The sequence below is a fragment of the Typopeltis vanoorti genome, chromosome 10, assembly GCF_054136105.1.
Source record: "Typopeltis vanoorti isolate ZY-2024b chromosome 10, IOZ_Tvanoo_1.0, whole genome shotgun sequence".
NCBI lineage: Eukaryota > Metazoa > Arthropoda > Arachnida > Uropygi > Thelyphonidae > Typopeltis > Typopeltis vanoorti.
In genome coordinates this window covers 42,937-62,063 of record NC_143558.1, presented here as the reverse complement: position 1 = coordinate 62,063, position 19,127 = coordinate 42,937, and the positions used below count along the sequence as shown (strand labels likewise).

Below are 19,127 nucleotides of genomic sequence, written 5' to 3'. Positions count from 1 at the left end.
TTTAAATATAGGTATTGCTATGCTTGTTGTAATAGATTTCACGGTATTGATATGAACAGAGATGGATAAGAAAATAACTATTTATTAACTTAAAAGCTAATATTTTGCTGGTATTATATCCAGCATCTTGCTATACTTGTATTCCATCATCATCATGAAATTCCTGCCATGTACCTTCAAGAGGTGTACAGGATATGATAGTACCACATGAAAAAATTACATCATTACTAACTTCCTATCTACAATTTTCCTCCAAATCAGTCTGTTACTTGTCAAGACTCCAACATTATCAGATCTTATATTTCTATCGTCTAAGGCACTTTGTACCGTATCAATCCACCTATTCCTTGGTCTTCCTCTGGGTCGTTTTCCTTCTAATGGTATTTGTCCATTCATATATATGTTATTTAAAAATTTTAATAAACTCTTATGAATTGCTTTTCCCATCAAATTTATACAGTTCAGAGTTTATCTTATCTTCTCCTGCTGATTTACCATTTTTTCATTTTATTTAGGTTGTCCTTTAATTCTTTCATTGTTATTATATTATTTAAAACCTTTTGTAAATTTTTGATTAATTTTTTTATGTTAGTATTATCTGTCAAAAAGATCTATAAAATAATCCAAAAAATCTTTTAAATCTATTTTGCAATTTATATTTGCAGTTTCTTTTTATATCTGCATTCATGTGCTTGAGTATTTTATACACATATTTTATACATGCTTTATTTTGTATGTATCCTTTTCTAGGTATGATACAAATTTTACCCAGCTTTCTCTGTGTCTCTTTCTGGTTTCTCTTTTGGCTATTGCTTGTCATTTTTATATTCAATTTCTTCTTCTTGCTTTTTGCTACTTAACTAACTTTTAAAGCCCAGCTTTTTATTTTCAAATATTGTTTTTATTTCATTGTCCCATATGTCATTCTTTTATTTTTATGATATTTTTTGTGTGTTCCTAGACTTTCATATGCTGCTGATCTAATAATTTCTTTTATGTTATTCCATTCTTTCTTGATATCTGTATTTTCTTTTGCAGTTTTTTCCTAAGTAGTTATTAATCTTCTGTTGGTGTGTAAATTGCTTATACTTAAATTATTTAGTAGTCCTACTTTGTAAGTAGATTTTGTTTCTCTAGTTTATTTTGTGTATTTTTTGTAACCAATTTGGTGGAGATATTAATTTTGCCTTAATGGAGAATTTAATCTGCATAATTAAATAATGATCTGTATCTATTTCTAGCCCTCTCCTGACCTTAACATCTAGGAATAGGTTTAGCTTTTTCATTTGCTATAAAGTAAATTATTACATCCTTATACTCCTTGAATGTACATGTCAGGAATTTGGTGATGATAGTCTATTATTGGTTTTTGTTCTCTTGCACACCATGTATATTTTTGTCTATTTTTATTTGTAGAATGTATTCAGTGTTCTCCAAATTTTTCTATATTATTTTTTTCCCATTCCTATTATACATTAAGATCTTTAGCAATAATTGTCTGTGTAGAAAGGCCTATTTGTTCGTTGTACATGTTGATGTAATTTTGGTGATATATATTAGAACACAGACTGATAAGTAAATAATTATTTATTGACTTATTGCTGATATATAAAAAAACAAGTATGGCTGTATAAATTTGCCTAAGATTTGGGAGACTCATCTTAAGACATAACTAGTACCTGCTTTCTTTCTCTGTTTTTTTTTTTTTTCTTTTCCACATAGAGGGTGCCTAATTAGGACTTTAGTCTTTGTGTTGTAGCTACAATTGTTCAAACTAGTCCCATTGTTACACCAGATTGTTGTTTCAGACATAATGCTGAGTTTTAATATCATCTCACTTCTTTTTGTAAGTAGAAAGCGTTTTGCCATACAAAATAATCAGACCGTAATACATGCGCAAAGAGCACTGTGATATCTGGAGGGAATTTGTTCTGTAAAAGAAGGATTGTGTCATTGATTGGGACATTCGTAAAGAGGGCAGAGACACCAAAACTGACTAATAAATCACCTTTTTCTAATGTAATGAAATCTTTGATTATGTTTATGAGGTGTTGTGTGTTTCTGATATAGGATGGGGAATGACCTACCAACTCCTTGAGTGTTGCCGTTAATTTCTTGTCTAGGAGATAATTCGGACTATCTATACCTTCAACTATCAGCCGGAGTGATGTGTTTTGTTTGTGTATCTTTGGTAGACCGTAAATTCTCGGGGAATGAGCTTAGTGCAGAAGTAGTTTTTTGACTGTAACTTCTGGCCATGTAGTAATTGATTTAAGTAGTTTCTCTGTTTTCTTTTTTATTCTGTTGGTTGGATCGTAATTAACAAGTTGGTGTGTACTATTGTCTGTGACAAGCAGATTCATTTTTTCTAAATAAGTGGTTCGGTTCAGAATAATGGTGGTACTTCCTTAACCGCTCTAGTTATTATGATGTTCGGATTTGATTTTAATGATTTCACTGCTGTTAATTTAGGTTTCATTAAGTTGCTTGTTATTGTTTTCTTACGATTTATATATAAAATGTTGGTGGTTTTCAAACGTATTTTGTCTGCTATGTTATTTGGGATGAATCTTAAGCCTCTTTCAATGTTACAAAAAAATCCAGTTTGTTCATCGATCTGGGTGCTACGGCAAAATTTAGACCTTTGCTGAGTAGTGAGAGTTCATCTTTGTTTAAGGTGCGGTTGGATAGGTTAAATACCTTACTGTTACATGCAGATGATTGGTGGTTCCTGTTGTTTCGTGCTTTTGGTTAGTTGTTAACATTCACTGTGGAGAAATTCGAATAGTCAGTTTTTTTGTAGATCTTTTAGTCTATGAAACTTGGATATGAGATTTTCTTTCTTAGTTTAAAAGATATGGTTCGGCGTGTTGTCCATAGTCTTTTTGAGGATAATCCAAATATCTGCGTTCAAGTAACTTGAAAGTTCAGATTTTACATTTTGTACCTGGTTTTGAGTAACTGCCAAGTTTTTTCTTGTAGCCTGGATCTTTTCTCGGAATAATGTTTTCTCCATGCGGTGATATATTCATTGCACATTTTTTGAGGTAAATTTTTCCTTTAGTTTGATGCAATTTGGAAAGATATTGCTGCATTGATTGCATCGCATGTGTGGTCGAAGCATGGTGATCAGCATTCATTTTAGAAATTATGGAATTTACAACTGTATTATAAATATAACTTTTAATTTCCCAAAGTTTCGACCTTCATATGAAGGTCATTTGTATATACTCCAGATATTTGTATATCTGGAGTATATACAAATATACAAGGACAAGCTGAGTTACATTTCACATAGTAAGCTAAAGAAACAATGATTTGATCACTGTTATTCTACTGACATGACCTCTAGTGAAAAAAAAAATTCAGATAAAATTACAAATTTATTATTTAGAAACTACATCAAAGTTAAATTCTATTTAAGATAACATGAAAAAAACATTCTTTCTTATAGATAGGTTTCTTACAGTAACAGTGATGTCCTATTTTAACATTACAGTTGTTATTTTGGAGTCTGGATTATCTTCAGTCCTGTTGATAGTTAACTCTTAGAGAGAAAGGTTCCATGGGTAGAATATGTGCCTTCCATATGCTTGGGATTGTTAGATCATCATTATTGTTCAGGTGTGGTTGATAAGAATCTCACAGGCTTCCTTAAATTTGTGTTCATACCATGTTTTGGTATGAACGCAAATTGAAAAAAAAAAACAAATTAATGATGTAAACAACTGCTGCTTTTTCAGTCAATTTTATGTAAAATCATAAGAAAACAATAACAAGAACTTAACGAAACACGAATTAACAGCAGTGAAATCATTAAAATCAAATCTGAACATCGTAATAACTGAGCCGATAAAGGAAGTGGCACCGTTATTCTGAACCGAATCACTTATTTAGAAAAAATGAATCTGCTAGTCTCGGACAATAGTACGACCCAACCAATAGAATAACAAAGAAAACAGAGAAACTACTTAAATCAATTACTACATGGCCCGAAGTTAGTCAAAAAACTACTTCCGCACACCGCTCGTTCCCCAAGAATTTACGGTCTACGAAAGATACACAAACAAAACACACCACTCTGACCGATAGTTGAAGGCATAGATAGCTCGAATTATGACCTAGCCAAGAAATTAGCGGCAACACTCAAGGAGTTGGTAAGTTATTCCCCCTCCTATATCAGAAACACACGACACTTCATAAACATAATCAAAGACATTACATTAGAAAAAGATGATTTATTAATCAGTTTTTTTGCTTCTCTGCCCTCTTTACGAATCTCCCAATCAATGACACAATCCTTCTTTTACAGAACAAATTCCCTCCAGATATCACGGCGCTCTTTGCACATGTATTATGGTCTGGTTATTTTGTATGTCAAAACGCTTTCTATCTACAAAAAGAAGGCTCAGCCATGGGCTTGCTATTACCCCCCCCCCCCCATTGCTAACTTTTATATGGAACATTTTGAGCAACGTGCTCTAGATTCCTCTCCTTTAAAACTCAAAGTCTGGCTTAGATACGTTTATGATGCTCTAGATTCCTCTCCTTTAAAACTCAAAGTCTGGCTTAGATACATTTATGATGTTTTCGCGATCTGGTCCCATGGCCGCTAGACACTTTTCTTAGTCACCTAAACAAACAACAGAAATGCATACAGTTCACAGTTGAGATTGAAAAACAGAACACACACACTTCCGTTTCTAGATACAATTGTCACACGTCTTCCTTCTCGCAGTCTTTTCTTCACTGTTTACCGGAAACTGACACGTACTGGCCAATATATACACATAAATTCCTACCCACCACCCCCACCCAACACAAAAACAAGGTGTCATTAATACTCTAAAAAACAGGGCTTTGAAGATCTACTCCAATGAACATGGCCTGAATGATGAATTTAAAGTTATTAGCGATAATTTTCTAAAAAATGGTTACAGCCAAAACACTATTAACAAAATTCTCTACAGGGCCTCAATTAAAAGCAAAAATATACCAGACTACAATAAAACTATAACCATCTGTTACATGAAAGGGACATCAGATAAAATAAACAGAATACTACAAAAATGTAACCTCAAAGCCACCTTTAAACCTCCTGCAAAATTAAAAAGCTTACTCAACTCATCCAAAGACCCACTCCCTCTGCTGGCCCACCTTGGAGTATACTGTATTTATTGCACCTGTAATATACCATATATAGGGGAAATGGGATGCACAATTCCTATCAGACAAATGAAACATAAACGACACATTAGATATAATAACTATGGTGAAGCTGGTCTATCTGATCATGCCCTGAACACTTGACATAGAATTGACTTTAAAGCACCAGTTGTTTACATCATACCAAAACATGGTATGAATGGAAATTTAAAGAAGCCTGTGAGATTCTTATCAACCATCCCAATCTGAACAATAATGATGGTCTAACAATCCCAAGCATATGGAAGGCACATATCCTACCCATTGAACCTTTCTCTCTAAGAGTTAACTATAAACAGGACTGTAGATAATTCTAAATCTAAATAACAATTGTAATGCTAAAAATAGGACATCATTGTTACTGTAAGAAAACTATCTATAAGAAAGAATGTTTTTCTCATGTTATCTTCAATAGAATTTAGCTTTGATGTAGTTTCTAAATAATTATTTTGTAATTTTATCTGTATTTTTATTTTTTTTCACTAGAGATCATGCCAGTAGACTAACTGATCAAATCATTGTTTCTTTAGCTTACTATGTGAAATGTAACTCGGCTTGTCCTTGTATATACTCCAGATGATGGCCTTAATATGAAGGTCGAAACATCAGGAAATTAAGTTATTTATAACACGGTGTAAAGTCCATAATTTCTAAAATGAATGCTGATCACTGTGCAACACTAAAAGAAAAGTATTTCCTTGTGTGTTTGCGTGAATTGAAGAAACTTTCTGGCACAAGTATCTCTCAAAGAACTACTAAATCCTAACAGTTATCATAAATTTAGTTTAATCCTTTATCCAAGTGTGAGCAAACCAAGTTTGCGCCTGAAAGTATCTTCAGGACTGGGGTAAGATAGTACAACACCAGGCAACTCGTTGCAAAGTTGGAGCAAACTAACATCACTCCTATCTCAGTATCTCCCATAATGCTAAACACATCTCCTTGCAGATATATAATGCTATGCATTAAGGGAAGGGCCGCTACCCAGACTAGTTTTGATCTTTATTGAGGTCTCTTTAGTGGGAGCCAGGCCCAAGTGGAGATATCAGGCAAAAGCATTAGCAAGGTCATCTCTACCTATAGGAGTTTGCCAAATGGTGTGCCACCTTTTTATTAAATTAATCTGGATTTAGAGAAAGATGTTGAAAGTTTATTTTTCACTTGGTTTGACTGTAATAAATTTAGTTTAATCCTTTATCCAAGTGTGAGCAAACATAGTTTGCGCCTGAAAGTATCTTCAGGACTGGGATAAGGTAGTACAACACCGGGAAACTTGTTGCAAAGGTGGAGCAAGCTAACATTACTCCTATCTCAGTATCTCCCATAATGCAAAACACATCTCCTTGCAGATATGTAATGGAAGGGCCACTACGCCGACTAGTTTCGACCTTTATTGAGGTCTCTTCAGTGGGAGCCAGGCCCAAGTGGAGATACCAGGCAGAGGCAGAAGTTTTGCATTATGGGAGATACTGAGATAGGAGTGATGTTAGCTTGCTCCACCTTTGCAACGAGTTGCCTAGTGTTGTACTACCTTAACCCAGTCCTGAAGATACTTTCAGGCGCAAACTTTGGTTGCTCACACTTGGATAAAGGATAAAACTAAATTTATTATAGTCTAACCAAGTGAAAAATAAACTTTCAACACCTAACAGTTATCACTTATGTCTGAAATAGTAGGGGTTCTGTGGTCTGTTTTTTGACTGCAAGAATAAAAATTCAAGTGTTGAGGAGGGAAAACCCTGCATCTGCCAAAGAGTGACTAACTGAGAAACCAGCCAGAGGAAGACCTAGAAAAAATTCCTGTGTTCAGTAACTGGAATTGAACCTGTAACTGTCATATGACAGTTATAGGTTCAGTTGAATGACAATATGCAGTTACAGATTTAGTAGAATCGAACCTATAACTATGATATGACAGTTATAGGTTCTATTTAAAACCAAATTTTTGATCTGATTCAAATTCCAAATCAGTGTTTGCTCCATATCAGTAGCTGTGAAATCAAACTCCATATCCACAGGGATACACAGGCATTCCTGTTTTTATATATTTACTTTTATATATGTACCAAAATATATTTACTTCTCTAAAAAGATTTGAAATTAACATACTATCTAAGTCTCCATAACTTAATTGAAACTGATTATTTGGAACGACCTCATTTCATTTCTCATCCTGGATAAAAGAAGCTGTTGGGTTATTTAGTCTCATATATGGAGATTTCAAGATGTTTTTATCTTTATAGCACCTGTGAGAAGCCCTAGTTGAAAGACAAAGCAGACAAACCAAGCATATAGGATTAATTATGCTATTGTAAAATAGATTGGATTTGTGTTGAACCAGGTAATTTAGTTGCGATAGCCTACTGAATCTATTACAGTAGACTGAGGATGAAATAAAATGTCCTTTGAAAATATTATTACAAACTAAACAAAGTGAAAAAAATTGTGGCACTGCTAAATTTATGAACACCTTGTAGATGCAATCTTCTGTGAAAAATTGCAGTAGATACCTGTCATACAAGCCTGTTCTTTTGTATGAATTTGACATTGTGTGCGCACGAGAGAGAGAGATGACTGTACTTCAGTAAATACAAGCATTTCACAGTTGTGTTTTAGATCTGTATTTTTTTTAGCTCCAGTGTGGTGGTGGACACGAGATCTTATTGACTTAGTGCATAAGAGTTGGGTATCTTTTTTTAACTGGCAATTGTTTTTAGGGATTGTGGTCTGCATCTGTATGCATGAATTTCTGCGATGAATTTCTGACCTTTGTTAAGAGCTGTGTTATCAAAGATGATCCGCAGTAAGTATTTTTTTTTTAATTATTTTAAAATAAATTTACTTATTTCGTCTTATTTTCATTACATTATAAAATAAATACATATATAAATAAAAAAATAATTGCAGTTTGAGTCTTGTAAACTATTAAGAACTTAGTGGAACTCTAAGAACTTTCCACTGAATCAATTTATTGATTCAGTGGAAAGTTCTTAGAGTATATAGCATAAGAAATGTAGGGAAAACAGGCAGAAGAAATTTTTTCGTGAACAATGAAAAGTTTTATGCATATTTTTTTATGATGTATATAAAATATATAAGGGTGGTGCAAAGACATGACCTATCAATATCTTTGGAGTGGTGGTGAAGATTTTGAAAATTGATTAGGGTTTACATTCAGAAATAGGTTGACAGGGAATCTCTACTTTGCTATGAACCGAATGGGTTTACTAAAGGAAATGCTATTATTCCATAATAACGTTACTGCTGAGTTAGACAAGGGGAATGGATACACCATCATACTTTTGGATTTTGCTAAGGCTTTTGACAGAATATAGCATGAAGTGAATTTTGGGGTGGTAGTTATAAAGTCAGAACCTAAATATAGGAACAGAATCTCAGTAAAGAAACAAACAAACAAAAGAAAAACATGAAAGAGCACTAAAGTTTAACTTACAGAAGCTTAAAGAGATTGAAGCTGAAACCAACTATCAGAATAAAATTTAATAAAATATAGATACAGAAGAGGAGGTAGAAGGAAGCCATACATACATCCCTTAGAAAAAAGTCAGCAAACATCATAGTGTGAGGAACAAACAGCCATGGACCTCCTTTTGCTGTGATCACTTCAGCAATTCTATGGGACATAATTTTCACAAACATGATGGCAATCAATGGGAATTTTGGATCATTCTTCCTGTAAGCACGTAATGAGGTCAGGTTCTGGACTGTTGTGGGGAGGACGGCCCTTGACCTCACCAGATGCTCCAGTTCATCCCACATATGTTCAAATGGTTGACATCAGGACTATGGAGGCCAGTCAAGTGTGGTGATGTTCCTATCCACAAACCATGCAGTTAAAGCAGCACCCTTATGACATGGTGCATTATCTTGCTGAACAAGAGAATGGTCAGTTCTGTAGGAAGCATTGCATTGTCCAGAATGTTCAGAGACCTCTCAAAATTCAATATTCATGACACTACAAACAGAGGTCTAGGCTAAAACAGGATCATGCACTCTGGTAAGAGATGCTCACCTGTCATATACCATACCCATCCATCTGCTTTGTAAAGGATGTATCATGATTTGTTGCTCCATAGCATGGCTTCCACGTTCCACTATACACATTCTCTTTGCACCATTGAAGACGACACTGCCTGTTTGTTCAGATAATGTGTGCCAAAATCATGAATAGTATATGCTAGCTCCGTTAGCATACCATTCATGATTTTGGCTGTCTGTCTCAACTCATCGTCATAACTTCGCAACATACCGATAACTTTTCACACTACACTGTTAACTTTCACTCTTCTCAATAACCTGATATTCACCTTCACATGCTCTTCATGTCCACATAGATCATTTGTCCCCACAACCACAATTAACTCTCTTGCTCATTTCTTTCTCGTGTCCAACACCTGAATTATCCTTCTCATTCTCCCTCCTGGATAGGCTGGATAGATTTCTGAAACAGGCAATAAAAGATAATGTGAAATTATTATAATTCTTGACCACAGAGATTAATGAATAACTAACTCTTATTTAGATGTATTGGTCAAGTGTTAATAAACTATTTAATCACCAACTAGTTTCGCCGGCTATTGCTGTCGGCATCTTCAGGGTACAAATAAGATAGGCAAAGTAAATTACAAGCAGATGTTAACTGACAAATTCTAATTCAATAACAAAATAGTACTGAGCATGAAACAATTCACGTGTCACGGATACATGATTTACTTGTTGAGAAACATTTTGTAGTTGGCGCTCAAGTTCATTTCATGTGTGTTTAGTGATCTGATTAAGGTCTTCCATATATCAGGTAGGATTAATCCTTGATTCCTGTTGAGGTTTATTGTGGAATGGGCGACTGTAGCTGCTTCTTTGAAGATTCTAGAACAGTAGTTTTCTTCTGTATAAGGCGTATAACTTTTATTCCATTCAATAATGTGGTTGGTTGTAGAGAAGTTGGAAGAAAGGCCAGATATATCTTGTCTGTTATTTCTTACATAACCGATGTGTTCCCTTTGTCTCATTTCAAAGCTTCTAGACGTCTGACCAACATAACTAAGACCACAGGAACAAGGGATGTTGTAAACTCCAGCATACTTGTAGAAAGGATGGAAGTCTTTCGGTGATCTTAGAAATTTCTGAATAGTTTCAACTGGCTTGAAGGTCTCTAATATTGTGTGGTTTTAGGAGGAGAGCCAGTTTTTTGGAAATGGTACCAATGTATGGAATAGTTATAGTGGCGATATATTGGGTGACATCACATTGTCTTTGTGGTATGTCAGAGAAGAGAATCTTGTTGACGAATCTTCTAGGCTAGCCATTTAAGGATAAGGCGTTGGATATTGTAGTCAATTCTTGTAGATCATTTTGGTCAGTAGTAAGCTGTATAGCTCTTTTCTTTAGCATATGAATAATGCTAAGTTTTTGGGAGATGTGGTGTGATGAGCTGAAGTGAAGATAACATCCAGTATTTGTAGATTTTCTATAAACAGATAAGTTGACACTTATCTGTTTATAGAAAACAAGAAAATGCTATTTTCTTGTTTCTTTATTTTGATGTCCAGGAATGGTAGTTGTTTGTCCTTTTCAAGTTCTAGTGTGAATTTGATAGTATGGTGGAACGAACAGTGTTTTAAGAGGCACTCACATTTTAAGAAGGGCTGAACCACTTTGGAGAACAACCATCCACCAGCAGAATCCACGAAAATATCAAAAAAATTTTACGGCATCCGTGCAGATCGATGCATCACCTTCAAGGAATTTGGTGACAAAATTGGAATTTCATATGAAGCAGCTCAAGCAATCATCACAAGAGATTTGAACATGCATCCCAGGATGTGATGCATTTTCAAATTCTATTTGTTCCCTGTCTCTTGACTTCTTACCAGAAGGAGCACTGTGTGATGTATGTCAAGATCTTCATCTCTCTGGTCATCACAGGGGATGAGACAGGTTTACGGCTACAACTCTAAGACAAAACAGGAATCATTACAGTGGAAGAGTCTACATTCCCATAGACCTAAGAAAGCAAGGCAAGTGAAGAGTGCAACAAAGAGCATATTGATCTTTTTTTTTTTTTTTTTTGACATTAAGAGAATTGTGATGGAAAATTTGTCCCACCTTGTCAGACAGTCAATGCATTTTAAGGCAGTTGAGAGAAGACATTCATCACAAAAGACTGGAACTCTGGTGAAGCTGCATCTGGCTCCTCCACAACAACAATGTTCCCTCTTACAACACCTTAATAACACGAGAGATTTTGGCATCCAGCAACATGACAGTCATCCCACATCCTCCTTACTTGCCAAATGTAGCCATTTTGACTTCTTTTTTTCCCAAAACTGAAATTGAAGCTGATGGAATGGCAGTTTGACACCATTTGTTAGATCCAAAATGAAGGAATCTTGGAAAGAAATCATTCATTTGGAATCTAACATATAAAACTTGCTGACAAAGAGAAATACCTGCACATCAGTTGTAATTAAAAGTGAAACGTCTTCACTTTATGTAAAATTTGTATTCTTTATTTCAAGTGTCTTTTATATTTAAGCTGATGTGATTATATTAATGATGTGATTTCATTTTTAAGTTTGTCTAAAAAGAGAGATAATCTGATTTAAATTTAAGCCTCACTTAAGCTATGTAAAATTTACTGTGAATCATCTAAAAAGTTGCTAAATAATAATTCCTGGAAGTAATAAAGCTATACGTGTACAGTGTAATGCTGGTGGCTATAGCTTACTCGGAAAATTACGTTGCCATGTATTCTGTGAATCCAAGTATAACAGCGTCGTAAAGGCGAAGGATGAACCCAAAGTTGTGAAAAGATAAGGGTCGTGTGCAAAAAAGGGACTGAGAAAAGAGGGCGCTCTATAGAAGAATATAAGGGGTTGAGCCCGTATCAGAAGACTCTCTCTGGTCGTAACGTTTTCCTGTTTTGGTGGTTCGGAAGTTAGGGCATTTTCGCGAAAGGGGGGGGTGAAGTCTGTGATAAGATGTTGGACTGCGAGCGTTCTTAAAATGAAATAGAATTCTATGCAAAGCTGAAGGTAAAAATTCCAGTCCTAGCAGAATGAAGCCGTCCCTGAAAAATCCCATCGAGTTGTTCCTGAAACGCAAAGATTCGAGTCCGTTTTCCGCAGAAGGAATGAAGATAGCATAACCCCTACGTTGGCATATGGACAGCCAATAGATGAGAAGTGTCTAGACATACATGTGGTGCAGAACGATGCGGAAAAAGCTCGGTAAGGTGCAATTACTCTAATTTTGTGTGAAAGTTCATTAGAAGAGAGAAGATTGTTTACGAATATGAAATTAAGAACTGTATTCTAAAGAACTCTGTGGACAGTCTCTATTTAGAAAGTTAACCTCCTTTGAGAGTAAGAAGAATTGTTTGGAAGATATTTTTTTGTATGTGATAGGATTAACTTAATGCGATAAGAATAGTAGAATTTAGTATCTCAGTAACATTAGAATGTTTGTTAGTTTTCTCTTACGAGTAATACTACTGAAAGGTATCTCATAGTTCAAGTTTTATTTAGTATTGAGCATAATTGAGTGTATGAATTTTGTATTGTGTTTTAGATATTCCAATAAACATGTCATATTTACCTGAGTCATGCTTGATTACGATTCCAACTTTCCACTTATAAAAATAGAACCTATTTTAGCAAGAAGGATTTAGAGAGTGAATATAATAATAGATTTAGGTCACGACTGCAATAATCTGAATCTATACAGCAGTTTAAATAAGATATCATGTAAGAAAGCTAAGAATCTAGTATTGTCTCCCTGAGTAAGGATCTTTTCTACTATAGGATACTGGCTGGCGCAGCAAAATATAAATTCGCCAGTATCTGAAGAGGAAACAATCCTAGATATAAGAATAAGATTAAAGTAAGAGAAGAAAGAATAAATAACGAAAGGTAAATATATAGCAATAGAGGAGCCGGTAGGATTTTGATTGTATAAGATTTTAGGTAAGAAAGGATAGATTTAAGTAAACAACTAATTAAGCAATAAATTATAGAAAGAACAACCTTTTAACACATTAAAGGGATCCAAGATGAATCGCAAGTGGTTCTTGATGCGCTTCAACAAAAAGACCTCCAAGAAGTGTTTGGAGCATGGCAAAAGTGGTAGGATCTCTGCGTGAACTCAGAAAGGGACTACTTTGAAGGGGATTAAGTGCAAATTTAAATTGGGTAAATTGTAAAGGTTTTATTAGCCTAGTCCAGTTTCTTTTTGATAGCACTTCACATAATGTAGGCTGCACATCCTATTCCAGTGATATTTCTCTTTATGAATTCCAAAGTTTTGCAAAGTTGTTTTTCTGTCCTTCTCATTTAGAACTACAGTAATCTGTTATCCAGATAGAAGCCAATAAAGTTTCCCTATTGCTTGAATTTATCCAAAAGATTTAAAATATGATTGGTGATTAAATCAGATATTCCTCCAGGTAAATTAATACGCTTCACAATATTTTAATTTAGACGCTTTTTTTTTTCTGGTAAACAATAATGAATTATAATTGATACTAATTTTGTTAGTATAATTGGAACTGTCAACTTTCAGGGTAACAAATTTAATTGATTTAAATCAGTAATTACTTCTTCCATTGCCAGGGAGAGAACAGTCCATCGATTGAAAACCATGGATTATATTTCTAGTAGCAAGGCTTATACGTTGGTCAGGCATAACTGGTAATTAGTTTACGGAATTAACAACGCATATAAAGTATATTAATTAAAGGTAACTTTAATGAATAACTTCTATATTTCGGCAACGTCACATTGCCATCTTCAGGAACATAAAGATATGGTATGTGCACGCAGGCACTAACACAAAGCAAATGAGGAAGAAAGCAAGAAACTAATAATGTTCCTAAAGTCCTAATGGTGCCCTCTTGCAGGCTAATTTGGTAGTCTTGGCAGTTGGGCTGAAGTTCTCATAATGTAAGTCTCCCAAATTTGGGGTAGTTTCATGCACCCAAATTTGTTGAGGTTAGGAACGTTTTTTAGAGCTGCTGAAGATTCTTTGAATAATCTTTCGTATTTAAACTTGCTGCGATGAATTATTTTTGTTTTCTTCCAACGAATTTTATGGTGGGTATCTAAGGCATGGTCTGCCAGCCCAGAGCGGCTGTACTGGTGAAACCGGATGTAGTCTTGGTGTTCTGAAATCCTGATATTTGTTGTTCTGCCTGTTTGGCCAAAGTAGGACAATTTGCAGCTGCAAGGGACCTGGTATACACCAGGTAGGGCTAGGGGAAGTGGTTAGTCTTTGGTAGAACGCATAAGGGATGCCAACTTTTTATATGGTCTGTAACAGGAAGTAAGGTCATATTTTTTGAGGATATTGGTTATTTTCTCAGAGGTTCCCTGGATGTAGGGGATGGTGATAGACTTGGTGTAATCTTTATTGTGGAGGGGGGGAGGGGGGGTTGTGGTTTACTGGTTTTAGTATTTTTTGGATTTTTTTGGGGTTATAGCCATTGGCTAAGAAAGTGTTGAGGATGTGGTTTAGTTCAGTAGTTAGGGCCTTGTCATCTGAGCAGATTAATTTTGCCATGTTATATAGTGTTTTTATAACCCCATATTGTTGTGAGGGGGGGGGGGACTGCTGGTGAATGTATCTGCCAGTATGGGTGGGATTTCTGTGAACAGAGAAAACCAAAGATCCGTCAAGCTGGCGGGTGATTAAAGTGTCTAGGAAGGGGAGGGTGTTGTTTTCCTCTTTTTCTAAGGAGAACTGGACTCTGGGGTGTTGGTTGTTTAAGTGTGTTAGGAAGGAATGGAGTGTGTCTGAGCCATGTGGCCAAATAGCAAACACATCATCCACATAACGAAGCCAAATAGTGGGTTTTTGTGGGGCGGAGTTTAAGGCTTTCTCTTCAAATGTCTCCATAAAGAAATTGGCCAAGGGTGGAGAAAGCGGTGAACCCATGGCTGTCCCCTCTATCTGTTTGTAGAATTATGGATTATGTTCTGTTGTATAATAAGCAAATATAGCTTCATTAATAGCAACTCCTTCAGTTTCCATACATTGTTTTCTGATATAATTAGTTTTCACTTCAATTGTTGTTTGTTGCAGCTTGTATTTCTGAATGCATTGTAAATTTTTCAAGTCATTTTAGTTTCATTTCACTCTATGTAACCTAAAAACGTTCAAACTTACTGCAAGGGATAACACTTTGTACTGTAAATCGCTACTCAAAAAAGGGGTGTATATATATATATATATATTTTTAGGGTATTATGGGTGAGTATAGAAGGCAATTATGGCAGAATAAAAGAGGTGGAAAAATTTTGTACATACCTTGTTTTTGGTTCTATGATGCCTTCCAATTCCAAGATCCTGCTGAAGGTTGTTTATAAACGGGGGGGGGGGGGGGGGGGGGAACATGGAGGTGTGTTTTGATGCGGGAAATAAGTTTGGAAACCTGGGTTACTATTAATAATAATATATATATAAATGTGTGTGTGTGTGTATATATATAGTATATATATATATATATATATTTTGTTTAGGGTTGCATTTTTTGTGGGGGGGAGAGGGGGGGAACAAAAGGGAAGGGTATTTCCACATAAGGATATCCTTCCCCTTCGTTCCCCACACACACACACAAAAAATGCGGCCCTAAACAAAATAATATATATATATATATATATATATATTAGGATAACCAAGCAATTTTATATGCTTGGTTATTTTAACTCCTAATCCCAAGTATGCAAACAATTAAGTTTGCGCCTGAAACAAAGTTGCGCCTGTAAATCGCTACTCAAAAAAGGGGTGTATATATATACAGGGTGTTCGGGATAAATTTGACATATTTATAATTAATTATATTTTTCCGTAAGTTACATGTATTAACACACACTTCTCTTCATTTAAAAGTTTGGACCCTTCTTCATTCATATACAAGATGTCAGAAAGGATGGATAGCTGGAACCCACCTGAATCATGGAAGAGAATAACTTGTATCATGATGATTCGTGCCCGCCATCAAAATAAGGATATTACGACTGCTGCCCAATGCTCCCTGAATACAGTAAAAACAATCGGGCATGAACTAGAGACTTGCAATGGTGACTACGAGGATGTAGCAAGAAGAAAGATCCCTAGCAGACGATCTGATTGCGTTCGTACAGCAGAATTCCTCGCAAATCTGCAGGAACAGGTGTTGAAGAATGGGGGGGGGGGGTGGGGGGGGGGGGGGGTGGGGGGGGGGGGGGGTGGGGGGGGGGGGGGGTGGGGGGGGGGGGGGGTGGGGGGGGGGGGGGGTGGGGGGGGGGGGGGGTGGGGGGGGGGGGGGGTGGGGGGGGGGGGGGGTGGGGGGGGGGGGGGGTGGGGGGGGGGGGGGGTGGGGGGGGGGGGGGGTGGGGGGGGGGGGGGGTGGGGGGGGGGGGGGGTGGGGGGGGGGGGGGGTGGGGGGGGGGGGGGGTGGGGGGGGGGGGGGGTGGGGGGGGGGGGGGGTGGGGGGGGGGGGGGGTGGGGGGGGGGGGGGGTGGGGGGGGGGGGGGGTGGGGGGGGGGGGGGGTGGGGGGGGGGGGGGGTGGGGGGGGGGGGGGGTGGGGGGGGGGGGGGGTGGGGGGGGGGGGGGGTGGGGGGGGGGGGGGGTGGGGGGGGGGGGGGGTGGGGGGGGGGGGGGGTGGGGGGGGGGGGGGGTGGGGGGGGGGGGGGGTGGGGGGGGTTGTTCTTTTTGTTCCCCGAATATCAGTTTTACCATTTTATTTTGCAACCATTGTAATCTGTTGCGTTTGTAGTCTGTGCAGAATGCATAGGATGTAATTGCATATCTTAAAATGTTTTCACTTAATGCTTTATATGTAGGCTGTTCAATAAGTAATAAGACTATATTTATACAGAAAACAGATTAGCTTTAATCGTCATCATTTACACGGTCTTTTTCGAGGTAACTACCATGAGACGCGATGCATTTGTCCCAACGTTGCATCCACTTCTTAAACACATGTGAAAGTCCGTTTTTTGAGAGTTCTTTCAAAACTGCCTCCGCAGCTTTTACACATGCTTTGTTGCTTTCGAAATGGCGGCCTCTTAGTGGTTTCTTGAGCTGAGGAAACATCCAGAAATCGCACGGTGCGAGATCAGGACTGTATGGAGGGTGTGGTAGTATATCTGTGTTGTTCTTCTGCAAAACGTCCACTACACAACCAGCAATATGTGGCCTTGCATTATCGTGGTGTAGTAAGAAGCCATTCTTCAGCAGTGGACGCTTCCTTTTGACATGCTTGATGATAATCGCTGCTGTGTTGATCATTGTCTCTGTGATGGACGTTGAAGGTCTTCCCTCACATTCAAGATCTTCCACATTTTGCTTTCCTTCCTTAAAAGTTTTATGCCAGCGAAAAACACTTGCCCTCGACATTGCTTCGTCGTGAAAAGCTTTGCGTATCATGTTAAAAGTGTCCAATGCCGATTTTTGCAAACGCACACAAAATTTAATCGCATAATGCTGTTCCAAGGACGCGTCCATTTCGAAGACTGGACGCGCCTCGTAGGCGCGCCGAAACAAGCTTGCGTTTAGTCACATGACACTCTGTCACATTAGCCCGTATACGCCATCTATCAACCTCTTTTATTAATACAGACAGCAACATTTCTTTATTCCACAGAAATTAATATCGTGATGAGTGGTTTCGCCACAGTAAAATTAGTCTTATTACTTATTGAACAGCCCACGTACATTAGTATTTTTGTTGTGTAGGTAGTTTATATGGCTATTCCAACTTTGGTCAGCATCAAAGTGAAGTCCGAGATAGCGTGTTGTTTTCACCTGTGTGATGGTTGTGGTTTTAGGATCAGCACTTTGTGTATAGGAGGATGGAAGTCGGATGATGAGATATTTAGTTTCTATGGGTAGAATTTGGTGGTTTTTGAATATCATTAGCTTTGTTTTTCAGGATTTATATGTCGTTTTCAGTTAGCCAGTTAGTGATTTGATTGATGTCGTGTTGCATATTTGTGCTAACGATATTTGTATTGTTGTGAATGGATACTATGGCCATGTCGTCTGCGTATTGGAAGATTTTACTTTTTAAGGGAAGATGGCTTAAGTAATGTGTGTATATGTTAAGCAGAATGGGAGATAGAACAGCTCCTTGTTACACAGGTTACTGGTACCTCTTTGCTGCACGCTGATCCTATATGTGTGATGTGATTTCTGTTTTTCATGTATGCTTTAAACCACTGGAGTAGATGACCTTTGATTCCAATATGCGTTAGTTTGTTCAACAAGGTTTTATGTGTTAAACACTTTTGTTAGGTTCATTGTAAACGACTAATACTATTCTGTTTTTATCCGATGTGCAGCGTTTATTACGTCTGTGAAATCTTACAGGAGTGTTTACTATTCCTGTATTTTTTTGAAAGCCATATTTTGTTTTGGGGATGATTTGGAATTTTTCAATGTATGCGGAGAGTTTGCAATACGCAACGCACTCCATGATTTAGTTGATTTCTGACAATGTGGAGATGGGTCTGTAATTACTTGTTTCTTTTTCCATGTTTGTGTATGGGAATGATTAATGCTGTCTTTAGTGTTTATGGTATGTGCCCTGATTTGAAGATTTTATTCAACAGTTTTAGTATAACTGGACATAAGTTACTTGAGTGTTTTTTTATGTTGATGGAAGTGTTTTCACTTGGCTATGCTACAATTATATATTTGGTTTACTCCTTTATCCAAATGTAAGCAAACAAAGTTTGCTCCTGAAGTATTTTCAGGACTGGGGTAACTCGTGTTAAAGGTGGTATAACCTCTCATCACTTGGATAAAGGATTAAAGCATTAAACCCTATGGTGGACACAGGAAGTTAAAGAGGCAGTGAAGGAAAAGAAGAAAGCATATCAAAAGTTCCTGGCAAATAAGTTGCTGCAGTATCCAGGTATTT

The 19,127-nt window shown here is 37.1% G+C and overlaps 1 protein-coding gene across 1 annotated transcript in view; it reads left to right on the top strand.

The window, feature by feature from the left end:
* Window positions 1-19,127, top strand: part of LOC150102122 (decapping and exoribonuclease protein-like) — an 83,660-nt gene that overhangs the window by 50,853 nt on the left and 13,680 nt on the right. Inside the window, exon 5 of the mRNA XM_090399807.1 lies at window positions 7,923-8,008. Coding sequence (XP_090255933.1) covers window positions 7,923-8,008 — 86 coding nt within the window. The remainder of the gene's footprint in view (window positions 1-7,922; window positions 8,009-19,127) is intronic.